This window comes from Spermophilus citellus (assembly GCF_964194105.1).
Source record: "Spermophilus citellus genome assembly, chromosome: 9".
Classification (NCBI taxonomy): Eukaryota; Metazoa; Chordata; class Mammalia; order Rodentia; family Sciuridae; genus Spermophilus; species Spermophilus citellus.
Window position 1 is genome coordinate 6,164,997 of NC_138191.1, and position 14,090 is coordinate 6,179,086.

Consider the following 14,090-nt stretch of genomic DNA (forward strand, 5'->3'; position numbering starts at 1 on the left):
AGGAAAGGAGCGAGGGAAAGACCCGGTAAAGGTACAAAATAGGCAGGCGAGAGCCTGGAAGAGCTCAGCAGTCAGAAGCGCGGTGGAAAGAGGGGATCCCGGGCTAGAAAGGGTGCAGGGGGCTGCGGGGGAAGGCGACAGGGCTCTGGTCGCGGGTGGAGGGAGGGAACGCATTTAAAGGAGCCAAGGCCCGGGATAAGGTAGAAATTTAAAGGGACAGAAGCCCCGAAGACAAGAGACATTTAAAGGTGCAGATGCCCAAGATAGAGCAAACTCTTGAGACGACCAGTTCCGCACACCGAAGACATTTAAAGTGGTAGGTTCTCGGGAGAGAAGGACATTTTAAGGAGACTAGAGCCAAGCATCGAAGTCATTTATATGAGCATGGGTTGGGATTTTAGAACACGTTTATTGAAGAGGCAGTAATAAGAGTCGGTTATGAAGGGTCTGGTTAGAGAAGACTAAGTCATATCCTAAGAAGGAACTGTGCTCCTCCTCTTCTCCATTGTCCTTTCTGGCTCCTCCAGGTTCCTCTCCATCCCGGACCTTGTTCCCAGGCTATGGCCCCCAGTGCCCTGTAGACCTGGCAGTCCCCCGGTGTTTGCGGCCCCTACTTGGGGGTCTGGGTGGCTACCGGAGGGCCTTCCAAAGGGAAAGAGAAGGCAGGACCATGGCATCTAGGGCTTCTGAACTTCCCCAGGGGCGCAGCGTGACGGCGGGCATCATCATTGTTGGAGATGAGATCCTCAAGGTGTGTCTGGGACAGAAGAAGGGGAGGGCGCGGCTTTCTCCTGACCTTAAGAGCTTGCTCCCCATCCTGTTGAGGGAGGTGAACCAGGGTGGGAGTCCCCTTGCCTGCCACAGTAGATTCCTGGAGTGAGTCCAACATATTGGATTCACTTTCTTTCAAATTACTCCACTAAAAAAAATTGTAGCAGTGTCCCCATTTTTCCAAGTAGTATGGTAGGGGACGTAGGGACTACCCGGCAGTGACAGGAAGCCTAGCAAGTAGAGGAGATAAAAATGCACATATTATATATTTAAGAGTTATATCCAGGCTGGTGGCACAGGCCTATAAGCCCACAGGCTCAGGAGGCTGAGGCAGGAAGATCACAAGTTCAAAGCCAGCCTCAGCAACTTAGCAAGGCCCTAGGCAGCTTATTGAGACCCAGTCTCAAAAAGTAAAAAGGGCTGGGGATGTGGCTCAGTAGTTAAGCATCCCTGGGTTCAATACCTGGTACAAAAACAAATAAATAAAGTTTATATCCAGCCTATTTGGAAATGATTCAAGGCACTCAGCAAAGTGGATAAATGAGATAGAAGGAAGAGGAATTCCTTCTGAATGATCAAGGGTATTACTAGAGGACAGGGCAGGGCATCAGGTTTGTAATAGTAAACACTATTTTTTGAGTGCTTAGTAGAGGCTAGCAGTATGCTTATTACATCACAAATGTGATTTTACTAAGCCTCACAACAATTCCATGAAGTTGGTGCTTTTATTGTGAATCTCAGTTAATAAATAGATTACGCAACTGAGGCTTGGAGAGGTTGAGAAACTTGCCTGAGATTACACACCTAGAAAGTGGTAGAAATGGAATTCTAGCATGACTCTTCCTTACTCCAGAACACACTCTTAACCTATATAGAGAGGTAGAAGGAGATGGGGCTGGAAAAGAGGATAGGATACACACCACAGACAGCCTTAAATACTTGCAAAAGAATTTGAACTTTATTCTGCATACAGTTGGAAACAACAAATGGCTCTTGAGCCCAAAAGTGATGCAATCACAGTGACGCATTAGGAAGGTTACTCAGAAGACACAGAGCAAAGCACCGTGGCTGGAGGCTGGGAGCTCGGCCAGGAGGCTGTTGCCATTGACCAGGTGAAAGGTGCCAAGGACCTGTTTGGTGACTGGGGACAGAGGAGAGCAGATGGGGAGACATTTCAGTAGAGTTGACAGAATGAAGAGTCTGACTGGCTGTGGGCAGTGTCTGGGATGCCACTGACTGAAGTGACAATAGCTAGGGATACAGTGAGGCTGCCCAGTAAGCACTTGGAGTCAGGAGACTGAAACTGTCAGGACTGGCAAGGAGATGGACAAATCGCCCACAGAGAATTGATAACTGAGTCTGTAAATATACGTAAGGTCAAGATCAAAGAGCAGAGGGGGCCCAAGGTGAATCTCCTGAGACATTCCAGGGGATTTTCCCACCCAGCCCAGGCTCAACAGCCTGAAGGGGTGACCTCAAAGAGCAGAGTACCCATTATCAGACAGATGTAGCTATACTCCCCCTGCCTTTCATCCCCATGGTATTGACAGTCTCATCCTCCCCAACCCCCAGGGACACACTCAAGACACCAACACCTACTTTCTGTGCCGGACACTGCGCTCCCTGGGGGTCCAGGTGTGCCGAGTCTCTGTTGTGCCTGATGAAGTAGCCACCATTGCAGCCGAGGTCACCTCTTTCTCTAGCCGGTTTACCCATGTTCTCACTGCAGGGGGCATCGGCCCCACTCACGATGATGTGACCTTTGAGGCAGTTGCCCAGGCTTTTGGGGAGGAGCTGAAGCCACATCCTGAGCTGGAAGAGGCCATCAAAGCCCTAGGAGGGCAGGGCTGGGAGAAGCTGTCCCTGGTGCCCTCCTCTGCCCGCTTGCATTACGGCATAGATCCTCGCACTGGCCGCCCCTTCCGGTTCCCGCTGGTCTCTGTCCGGAATGTCTACCTCTTCCCAGGCATTCCGGAGCTGCTGCGGCGGGTGCTGGAGGGGCTAAAGGGACTGTTCCAGAACACAGCTGTTCATTTCCACTCCAAGGAGCTGTATGTGGCTGCTGCTGAAACCTCTATTGCCCCCATCCTTGCGGAGGCCCAGGCCCACTTTGGGCGGAAGCTTGGCCTGGGTTCCTACCCTGACTGGGGCAGCAACTACTATCAGGTGAAGCTGACTCTAGACTCTGAGGAAGAAGGACCACTGGAGGAATGCCTGGCCTACCTTACTGCCCGTCTGCCCCAGGGGTCACTGGTCTCCTACATGCCCAACGCCGTAGAGCAAGCCAGTGAGGCTGTATACAAACTCGCTCAATCAGGTAGGGGCCTTCCTCGGGGAAGGGCAGCATGTACCGGCCTTTGGTGCCATCCAAGATTTAGAAACGCAGGACCTGTTGGGGGGGGGGGGGGCTTCCCACAATTCTGAGAGAAGGTAGAAAATAGTCAGTATTGATTAATTCATTCTAAGAAATTTGATTGAGTGCCCATTCTCACCACCACTGTGCTGGACAACATGGACAAATGTATGCTCTGCTCTTCTGGATCAGTGGTTTAACCAGAGGGGTGGATGTGAAGCAGGGGACCATACATGAGGTGTGAATGAAGAGGATTCCACATTTGGGAGATCAGCCTTGATCTAGGGTCAGAGACAGCTTTTCTGACCCAGTAACAAAAGAGCTGAGTGATAAGGAGCATTTGATTGGACCAGGGGGTGGGCCAAGAGCAAAGAGAATGGAAGTAGACCTGGAGGAACAGCTTGGGGTTTAGGGGAATGGAAGTAAGGGCAGGTAGCTGAATGGCAGGCAGGGGACAGACTGCAAAGGCCAGGGGACAGCATGAAGGAGTTTAAACTTAATCCTAAGAACACGGGAAGAGGTTAAAGGGCTTTAAGCAAGGGCAACATGCCCCATTCAACAGCTATATATTCCTGATGCCCACTTCCCTGCCTGCCTGGCAGGGTCTTCTCTGGGGAAAAAGGTAGCAGGTGCCCTACAGACCATTGAGACTGCCCTGGCTCGGTACCATCTCAACCAGCTCTGTGTGGGCTTCAACGGGGGCAAGGACTGCACTGCCCTCCTGCACCTCTTCCACGCAGCTGTGCAGAGGTGAGCCCACCGCAGGACACCTAATCCCTCTAGTTCCCCATCCCAGGAAGCGGAGAGGAGGCCAGGACATAGGGGCTAGGAAGGGAGGTAGCCCCAGTGACCTCTCTGTTCCATTCTCCCACCCTATGTATCAAGCATCTGGCGCATGCCTGGCCCTGGATATAGAGGTGCAGGCCACCATCCCCGAGCACAAGTGGGTCACAGTCCCATTGGGGAGGTGATATTTACCAGAAATATCAATCCATACATAGGGACGCTCAGGTTCAAGAAGTGAGCAATTGGAGTGGGCTTCCCATAGGAAGAGGGTCGGCTAGATAAAAAAAATGAGGACGGGAGAAAGGGAGGGTGTCCATCCCATGCAACAAAGAGAGAGTGTGCTCTCCAGAGAGCCAAGTTCCCTGTCTATGCCAGCAACCTTATGAATCCTTCCCCTTCCCCAGGAAATTTCCTGATGTCCCCAAACCCCTGCAGATCCTGTATATCCGCAGCATCTCCCCTTTTCCTGAGCTGGAACAGTTTCTACAGGACACTATCAAGAGGTATTAGAGGCCCGGAGGTTTGGGCTCCAAGAGGAGCTTGGCAGGTCCCCCTCTGACCTCCACCTCTCTCTTCCTAAGGTATAATCTGCAGGTGTTGGAGGCTGAGGGTGACATGAAGCAGGCCCTGTGTGAGCTGCAGACACAGCACCCCCAGTTGGAGGCTGTCCTGATGGGCACTCGCCGGACTGATCCCTATTCCTGTAGCCTCTGCCCTTTCAGTCCTACCGACCCCGGCTGGCCTTCCTTCATGCGCATCAACCCACTGCTGGTAATGCCTTCTGTCTCCTGTGCCCTGTCAGTCATTGCACCCCAGCTCCCCTGGGGAAGGAGGCCGGGGCCTGAGTCATGGATGAAGGGGCCCCACCATCCAAGGGAGGCAGTGCTGTTTGTTCATTCATCTCTTCAACAGATATTTATTGAGCATTGTACTTTTTACTGTGGACCAGTGACTTAGACCTGTGCTCTCCAATATGACAGCCATTAGCTATTTATTCATACTTAGGTTATAACTGAAATTAAATACAAGTTACTAAAACACTTTCACAGGATGAAGAAGATGACATGTGAATTATTTTAGCTCAAAAATATTTTTTGGTACTGGGAATTGAACCCAGGGGCATGCTGACCACTGAGCTACACCCCCAGGCCTTTTTATTTTTTATTTTGAAACAAATTCTCACAAAGTTGCCCAGTGGCCTCAAACCTGAGCCTCCCAAGCAGCTGGGATTATAGGCATGCGTTACTATGCCTGGCTTATATCTCAATTTTAAAAATTAAGAACAATTTAAAATTCATTTCTTCAATTATAGTAGCCATGTTTCGAGTCACTGCCATAAGACGCACAGATATGTCTGTCCTGGCAGACAGCCGAGCCTGGCAGCACCGACTGAGACACACAGTCCTTCCATGTTCGGGATGTGACACATTAGTGAGAGTGGCTCAGGAATGGAGAAGGTAGAGGACCGAGGCCTCCTGTCTCGCTGCTTAGTCTGCACAGAGCAAGGTGCACCACAGAACCAGACAGCAAGCCTCCCTCCCTCAGAGCCAAGGGGCAGGGGAGCCTTGGCTGGCCCCTTCCTGGATGGCAGGGGAGAGAATGTTTGTGACTATTCTACGACTCTGACCTCCCAGGACTGGACCTACAGAAACATCTGGGACTTTCTGCGTCAGCTGTTTGTCCCATATTGTATCCTGTATGACCGAGGGTAAGTTTAGGGGAGCAGAATGGGTGTGGGGGGTGTGAAGGTGTTGGGATGGGGGGCCCCCCAGAGAGCCTACCGTCACTGGCCTTCCATTTCCGCTCTCCAGGTACACATCTCTGGGGAGTCGGGAGAACACAGTACAGAACCCAGCCCTGAAGTGCCTAGGCCCAGGAGGACACCCCACCTACCGTCCAGCCTACCTCCTGGAGAATGAAGAGGAGGAGCGGAACTCCCGCATGTGACCTCCTGTGTGGAGGGGGGAGGGGAGTGCCTGTCAATAAACCAGCCTCTCACTGTGCTGTGGCTCTGGCTGTGTCTTTGTGCTCCGAGGGACGAGGGACACGAGGGACGGAAGTGGCCAGACCTGCGAGCTCGAAGCTGGTCATGCCCACCCTGAGGAACCAGGGGTAGGATGGAACAGACGGAAGGGAGCACTCCTGGATGATTCTCAACGCCAGCCTCATCCAGAGCCCACCAAGGTGGGAGGAGTTGTGCCGACCACGGAGAAAGGGGCAACCAGACAGGCCCACCCAAGCTGGAGGAAGGGACGCTGAGCTGGCCTGGCTGTGGAGATGGAGTGCCCAGGCCCTCCCCCACTAACCCCACCCCATCCCTGTCCAGAGGGGCTGACTCAGCCTTTTTCCAGGCCCAGAATGTTCCTTTGCTAGACCCTGGGGCCTTTGTGTCTAGTCATGAGGCCTGAAGGGGGTGGGGACAGTTGATAAAAGGCACCAAAGGCAGCTCCCACACCCTTCCTCAGCACCGCTGCCCATATGCAGCCCAGGACACAGCCCCTAACCCAGGCCTTACCCTTCTCCCTTGGAGGGGTCCTGCGAGACGCTGGGCTCCGTGTGCCTGTCATTAAGATGGGCACAGGGTGGGAGGGCCTGCAGCGAACCCTGAAGGAAGTGGCCTACATACTGCTCTGCTGCTGGTGTATCAAGGAGCTGCTGGACTGATGACGCCAGGGAGCGGCGTCCTGTACCGCTGACAGCATGGCTGGCACTGCTCAGGTGGGCCGGGGGTCGGACGGGGGTGTGGCTGTGGCCTGTGTAGCCCAGCCTGCCTCTCAGCTCCCCCATTCTCTTCTGTAGCCCCATCAAGACTCCTGGGGCCAGCTGTGCCTGACCAAGGACAGATGGGCCACAAACGACGACTGAAGAGTGAAGTGTGGATCCTGCTTTGAGCTGTGCCATCTGCCAGACTAGCCTCGTCTCCGGACCTCAGTCCCCAGCCTCTGCCTCTGTCGAACCTCTGGTGAGCGGGAGTCTGGCCTGCTGGCCAGCGCTCCAGTAAGACTACCGCAGGACCTGGCACACCTCTACGCCTGGCACAGTGAGCCCGCCAGCCCAGATGGGTGATCTCACCGTGCTTAGTACCAGGCATGGGCTGTGCCCTAAGATCTCTGTTTGAGAATCGCTGAACTATATGTATAATAAAAAGGCTTTGAGGCCAAAAATTCCAAATGTCTAAGGGGGAAGGAGACCAAAGTCAGCACTGAAGGAGTCTTCGAGCCAGAGTGCAGACCAAGGAGGGAAGGACGTTGTCCAGGACAGAAGTGACATTGAAATCCAGGTTTCCTGACTCACTCGTACCTGGGTGGGGAGAGTGGAGGGGAGAAAAGCCAGGATCCTCCCACCTATGTATAGTGAGGGGTCCAGCTTGGCGTGTTCTGTGAGGCCAGGGTATTAGAATGGCCACCCGAGGGACTCAACCCTTCCCCAAATAGAGGACCTGGTGTAGGAGCTCCCTGCCTCTGAGGAGCTTAGGGAAAGCACCGTGCTATTCCCAGTTTGTGGAGGAAGTGGGCCCCATGAGCTACCAGAGCTTGGGGCTCACACACACAACTACAAGAGAAAAGCCATCTGTGCCGCCACAGGTTCCTCAGGCTTATCAGGGCATGACTCCTATCAGGACACCAACCGTTTGAGTGAGTAGAATTGACTCCTCGCTTCCTCTTGGAAGCCAATAACAGGATTTCCCAAAAGACTCCCAGTGGTAGGTACATGTGCACATCATCTTGCTCACGCTTACTCACACGCCCCCCCCCCCAGCCTCCCACAACCGCAAGGCCAGCAACAGGGCTTGTTCAGTGTCCCGCTGGGATCGCCAGAGTTCCTGACCTCCATGGGCCCAGGTATTGCTCATCCCCCTTTCTCATCTGGGACACTGGCCTGATCCGGTATATGGGGCCCTCTTGCTCCCTCTCTGGGATGAGCTCTTCTTCACCCTTCTTAGTTAACTCCTTTCTCTCTGGGTTTTTTTCCTTTTTGTAAAGGTAGTATATGCCTAAAGTAAAGAATTCTCTTTTCTTTTTTGCAGTTCTGGGGAGTGAAGTGAACCCAGGTGTTCTCTACTCCTTGTCTTTTTTTTTTTTTTAGTTGTAGATAGACACAATACCTTTATTTTATTTATTTATTTTTATGGGATGCTGAGGATCGAACCCAGTGCCACACAGATGTGAGCCAAGCGCTCTGCCACTTAGCTACAACCACAGCCTTCTCCCCAGTCATTTTTAACTTTTGAGATAGGGTCTTGCAAAGTTGCTGAGGATGGCCTTGAACTTGCTCAGCTTCCTCCATCACTGGGATTACAGGTCTGTCCCACCACACCCCACTTAAAGAACTCTAGTAGTAAAAATTAAGTCTCCTACACCCATCCCCCCAGCCTCCCTGCCTGCCTCCCTTGAAGATAACCACAGTAAACAACTTCTTGAAGAACATTCCAGAGATAGTTATGCAGGTCTGAATCTTCATTCATTCATTCAACAAATATAATTGACTGTCTGCTATATGTAAGTCTGGGTGTTTTGGATACAGCAATAAACAAAGCAGATCCCTGTACTTGTGAAGTTTACATTCCAGTGGGTGACAACAGAAGATAAACTATAGACTTTTTAAAGTATGTTGATATAATTGGGATAGATACTATGGGGAAAAAAATCAAAAGTTGGGCCAGAGATGAGTGTGGGTGGGTGAAGGACAGCCCAAATAAGAACTATTTTAGTTTATTTTTATTTTTGGTACCTGAGATTGAACCCAGGGACACTTAAAAACTGAGCAACATACCAGCCTTTTTGTTTTTTATTTTGAGATAGTGTCTCACTAAATGGCTTAGGTCATTGTTAAATTGCTGATACTGGTCTTGAACTTGCAATCCTACTGCCTCAGCCTCCCAAGCTGCTGGGATTATAGGCAAGAGCCACTGCACTGGGTAAGATACGTTTTTTAAACTGGGTTGTGGTAGTGCATGCCTGTAACTGCAGCTAACAAAGAGGCTGAGGCAAAAGGATCACAAGTTTGAGGCCAGACCCTATCTCAAAATAGAAAAAAAAATTGGTTCTAGGAATTGAACCTAGAGATACTTTACCACTAAACTACATCCGCAGCCCTTTTTATTTTTTGACAGGATCTCACTAAATTGTTAAGAGCCTCACTAAATTGCTGAGGCTGGCCTTGAACTTTCAATCCTCCTGCCTCAGTCTCCCCAGTGGTTGAGATCACAGGTATATACCATGGAACCCAACTCAAAATTAAAAAAAAAAAAATTAAAGGGCTGTGGGTATAGCTTAGTGGTAGCGCACCCCTGGGTTCAAACCCCAGTACTGTAAAAAAAAAAAACTTGAGCTTTTCTTTATACACACACACACACACACACAATATCTTTATTTTTTATGTGGTGCTGAGGATCAAACCCAGTGCCTCACGCATGCCAGGCAAGCGCTCACTCAACCACTGAGCTACAACCCCAGCCCCAAACTTGAGCTTTTATGCTGAGTGAATGAGGAACTTGCCTGGTATCAAACATGAACTAAGTTTTTACTTAAAAGGTTCATACTGGCTGCTATGCTGAGAATAGACTTTAGAAAATAAGGGTAGACTGTTCAAGACCTTTAGGAGGTAAGAAGCCCAGTACAGATGGACACCTTGGCAGGTCAGGTCAGACTAGAGCAACAGCGTGCTGAGAGTGGCTAGATTCCAGATTTGCCTATTCTTTTTTCTTTTTTTGTACCAGGGATTGAACCCAGGAGCCCTACCTCTGAGCCACATCCCCAGTCCTTTTTTATATTTTATTTGGAGACAAGGTCTTGCTGAGTTGCTTAGGGCCTCGATATGCTTGCTGAGGATGGCTTTGGACTTGTGATCCTCCAGCCTCCCAAGCTGCTGGGATGACAAGTTACAGGTGTGCACCACGGCCTCCAGCAAAATGTTGACTCCTCACAGTCCTCTGCACCCTGCTCTCTGTCTCTTGTTTTTTTGTTGTTGTTATTTATTTTCAGTCCTGGGGGTTGAACCCAGGGCCTCGTGCACACCGAGCACCCCACCACTAAGCAACATCCCCACCCTGTATCTTGATTTCTCTTCCTTCGTGCACTTTGTGTAGGATCCAAACACCACTGCAGTATATTTAGAGCTTGCCTGTCTTTGTTTATGGCAGTCTAGTACTTGACCTCAAGACTGTTTCTTATCCCTCACAGCCCAGTACTCCCATTTATTTATATACTTACTTATATATATATTTACTTATTTGGCACTAGGGATTGAACCCAGGGGAGCTTAACCACGGAGGTGCAACCCCAGCCCTTTTTATGTGTCATTTTGAGAAAGAATCTTACTAAAATGCTTAGAGCCTCGATCAGTTGCTGAGGCTGGCTTTGAACTTGTGATCATCCTGCTTCAGCCTCCACCCAGTCAGGAGGCTGAGGCAGGAGGATCACAAAGTTTGAGGTCAGCCTCAGCAACTTAGTGAGACCCTGACTCAAAATTAAAAATAAAAGTTTCGGGGATGTGGCTCAGTGGTTAAGTACCACTAGGTTCAATCCCTGGTACCAAAGAAGAAGAAGAAAGGAGAAGAAAGAAAAGAAAAAGGGTTGTAGATATAGCTTAGTGGTAAAACATGCTGGAGTTCGACCCCAAACCACAATTTAAAAAGATATATATGGCATGACAAGGATAATTATCCCATGTTAAAAACTAGCCCAGAAGTGGAGGTCAGACAGCATTCTGCAGTAGAACAATCATTTAGTGAACCCAGATTTTTAGATCTCAAATTCAGGGCTAGTCAAGTGCAGTGGTAGACACCTGGAGTCCCTGTTAGTCGCCAGGCTGAAGTGGGAGGATTTCTTGAGCCCAGTATTTGGAGACCAGCCTTGTCAACATAGTGAGATTCCTGTCCTCAAAAAATAAATAAGTAGGGGCTGGAGATGTGGCTCAAGCGGTAGCACGCTCACCTGGCATGCGTGCGGCCCGGGTTCGATCCTCAGCACCACATACAAACAAAGATGTTGTGTCTGCCGATACTAAAAAATAAATATTGAAAAACTTCTCTCTCTCTCTCTCTCAAAAAAAAAAAAAAAAGTAAGCAAATAAATAAAAACAAATTTAGGGCTCCTCTTCATCAGCCTGTCCACCTCTTCTGAGCTGGTGTTGGTGTGGATGATGGATGGCCAAGTCTCCTGGGAGGCCAAGCCAGGCAAGCCAGTGTAGGCTGCCCGCCCCCCACCCCCAGTCTGCACCTGCTTCCCACCTCAACCCTGAACTCCTCTTGACGCCTCTGGATCTTGGCTTGTGAGCTCAGTGAGGCATCCCAACAACCACCTTTTCACCTAATTCACCCAGGACAGATCTTTCCATTCTTCTAGAGGGGAAAAAGAAATGCTCCAGTTCTCCACAGTGTTCTCTCCCCCAAATAGAGCAACTCAGGTTCTGAGCATGCCAACTACCACCCCAGGAACTGAGATGGGAACAGGGTGTGCAGGGGAGCAGGATGCCATAGGGAGGGCTGGATAAGATTGCATCTGCCTCTCGGTGCCCACAAGGGGTTGGGGAACCGGTGGGGAAGGAGGGAAGAGACAAGAGGGATGAATAGGCACTGACCCCCCAAGTACCACAGAAAGACAAGAAGCCTGTAATCCAGGATTCCCTGCAGATTACATGGGATAGATAGTCCTCAATGGTGAAATGAGAAGCAAGCAGGGGAGAGTGGTCACCACCAAGAGGTCTGGGTAGGGGCACTTAATACACTGGATATCATAGTAATGATTGGGGGGGGGCTCCACCTTTTCCCCACTACACCAGGAAGCATGCAGAAAAGGAGGGATTTGCATGCATGTAATCCCAGCGACTTGGGAGGCTGAGGCAGGAGGATTGCAAGCTCAAGTCCAACTTCAGGAGGATCGCGAGTTCAAAGCCAGATTCAGCAACTTAGCAAGGCACTAAGCAACTCGGGAAGACTCTGTCTGTAAATAAAATACAAAAGAGGGGATGGGGATGTGGCTCAGTGATTAAGTGCCCCTGAGTTCAATCCTCAGTATCAAAAACAAAACAATAGCCTCAGCAATTTAATGAGGCCCTAAGCAATTTAGTGAGACTCTCCCTGCCTCAATAAGCAAACAAACAAATAAATAAACAAATAAATAGGGCTAGGGACGTGGCTCAGTTCAATCACCAGTACTTAAAAAAAAAAAAAAATACACACACCTATAATCCAAGCGGCTGGGGAGGCTGAGGCAGGAGGATCTGTTCAAAGCCAGATGCGCTAAGCAACTCAGTGAGATCCTGTCTCTAAATAAAATACAAAATAGGGCTGGGGATGGTTGAATGTCCTTGAGTTCAATCCCGGGTACCAAAAAACAAAATCAAAAAAATAAAAAAGAGAGGTGTGGCAAACATTGCTGGCACCCTGTAGCGCAGACCCCAAGGGCCTAGGCTCTTATTTGCATTTCGTTTACATGTGTTATTTCCCTCTTAACACACATAAGTCCCCACTCCCTTTTTCAGTGGTTCTCAGACTGCAGATTTGGAGGCCTCGGAGCATACCCATATCTCCTGCCAAAGACTAGTCCGGCACCTAGTAACTTTCCAGAGCGCACGCGTCTCTATGCTTTACCTACCCCAGGATTAAAGCAGCGACCCTAACTCCTAGCAGGCTGGGTTCAGGATCCGGAGATCTGCGCCCCCTAGTGGCTCGCAGGAGGGAGGCTGAGCGCAGAGGGGTTCTGTTTCGCCTTCTCTGGGACGTGGAGTTTTGGAAAATGTTCCCCGGAGCTTCCTGAAGCTAAATTTACCTCCCCTGGCCCTGGGGGGCGCAGAGATCCCGGCGGCGATTAGCACAGCTCGGCAGCCGGCTCCAGCCGAGAGGCCCGGAATAGGCGCGGAGTTATAAATAGTGCTGCCCGCAGGTGTGGGGGGAGTCGGCAGGAGGGGGGTACCCCTGGCAGCCACGGCCCCTTCAGGTGGGTTGGGCGGTCGCGGTGGGGGAGATGGGGGATGGTGGGTGAGGGGACTGCGGTCTGAGCGCCCCCAGCGGTTTCCTGGGCGGCGGGTTTTTCGAGGGAAGCGGAGGCAGCCAGGGGAAGGGGGGTGGGGTAGTGGGGAAGAGGTGGGCGCCAGGCGCTGGCTGACTCTCCGCTCCAGCTCAGTCCCTCACATTCCGAAACAGGCCCCCAGACCCACTGGCTTTAGACCCCGCCCGCCAGAGCCTCGCCCCTCCAGCCGCCGAAGCCTCTTCCCCCCCAGGCTCTGCAAGCGTCTAACTTTTCTGCTTCTACTCTTCTGCGCACGTGGCCCAGCCAGTCCAGGCAACTGGCCACCACTCTGAAGTCGCTGTCCCCGGCCCCAGGTCCTCCCAGCTGGGACTTCCATCCTTTTCAGGGCAGGAACCTCACTCTCTAGGTATTGACCCACCTCCTGCTACTTTGCCTGAAATATTAAGGTCTAGCTGGTCTCCTGAAGATTGAAACCTGAACGTGCGGATCTGAGGCGTCCCCCTGTCTTCAGGAGGCCCCGGCAGGCTCCACACTTGCCCTCCGGCTCCCAGTTCCAGGCACTGGCCCGCGGTTGGGGGTGGGACCGCCGGGATTCCACGGGAGGGGGCGGGCCCCCAGGCAGCGTTCCTCTACTGCGGTGGTCTCATGTTTGGCGCGGTAAGAGTCCAGAGTTGGGGGGATAGGTGGGAATTGAATTCAAGTTGGGGTTCCCGCCTCTGAGAGAGGGAGCTGTTTGTACCAGAAGAGAAAGCAAGAGCTGGGGATGTAGCCCAGTGGTAGAGCGCTTGCCTCGCGCGCAGGGCCCTGGGTTCAATCACCAGCACTGGAAAAGAAAGAGAAATATGGGAGGGAGGGTCGGTCACTCAAGAACTAACTGCAAGTTCAGAGGCTGCTCAGACCCAAGTGGGGAGTGGCAATCTAGCCGCAGAAAGATTCGGGTGGTGTCCTGCCAGACGCGACCCCCGGAGGTGGGGGGCGGGCAGGGGTGAGCCTTTCGCATCTTTGCTCCCTAATGCTGGTGCCAAGGCGCCCGCCTTTCTATTGCCTCTGGAGGCCCTGAGCCAATTTTTTCCTCCCAACCCCCCTCCCCGCACCATCCATTTCCTCGGCCGTGCAACCTCCGCCCCGAAGCAGACCCCTCTCGGTTTCACTAGTGCTTCTGGCACCAACGCCTTGCCCTTGTCACGGTCCTTCCCCTGGCTAGCGCG

At 51.5% G+C, this 14,090-nt stretch overlaps 2 protein-coding genes across 3 annotated transcripts; both read left to right on the forward strand.

Moving 5' to 3' along the window:
- Positions 1–346: 346 nt before the first annotated feature.
- On the forward strand, positions 347–5,912 carry FLAD1 (flavin adenine dinucleotide synthetase 1). Of its 2 annotated transcripts, XM_081307594.1 has the most exons (7): positions 347–751; positions 2,344–3,088; positions 3,727–3,874; positions 4,315–4,413; positions 4,492–4,681; positions 5,545–5,618; positions 5,722–5,912. In XM_081307594.1, exons 1-7 carry the CDS (start codon positions 671–673, stop codon positions 5,855–5,857), a joined length of 1,473 nt encoding a protein of 490 aa, XP_081163720.1. In that variant the 5' UTR covers positions 347–670; the 3' UTR covers positions 5,858–5,912. The 2 variants fall into 2 exon arrangements, 1 of the variants encoding a protein (XP_081163720.1); XR_014023733.1 differs by lacking the exons at positions 4,492–4,681; positions 5,545–5,618; positions 5,722–5,912 and having other exon boundaries at positions 3,747–3,874.
- Positions 5,913–6,065: 153 nt separating this feature from the next.
- LENEP (lens epithelial protein) lies at positions 6,066–10,948 on the forward strand. Its single transcript, XM_081307595.1, has 2 exons — positions 6,066–6,628; positions 6,710–10,948. The coding sequence occupies exon 1, from the start codon at positions 6,389–6,391 to the stop codon at positions 6,572–6,574; it is 186 nt and encodes a 61-aa protein (XP_081163721.1). The 5' UTR covers positions 6,066–6,388; the 3' UTR covers positions 6,575–6,628; positions 6,710–10,948.
- Positions 10,949–14,090: the final 3,142 nt, after the last annotated feature.

Excerpts from the sequence above, each read along its gene's own strand:
- FLAD1 (XM_081307594.1), top strand. The coding sequence starts at position 671 with ATGGCATCTAGGGCTTCTGAACTTCCCCAGGGGCGCAGCGTGACGGCG. Across the intron at positions 752-2,343 it reads TTGGAGATGAGATCCTCAAG|GGACACACTCAAGACACCAA; the intron begins GTGTGTCTGGGA and ends CCCAACCCCCAG. Across the intron at positions 4,682-5,544 it reads TGCGCATCAACCCACTGCTG|GACTGGACCTACAGAAACAT; the intron begins GTAATGCCTTCT and ends CTGACCTCCCAG.
- LENEP (XM_081307595.1), top strand. The coding sequence starts at position 6,389 with ATGCAGCCCAGGACACAGCCCCTAACCCAGGCCTTACCCTTCTCCCTT.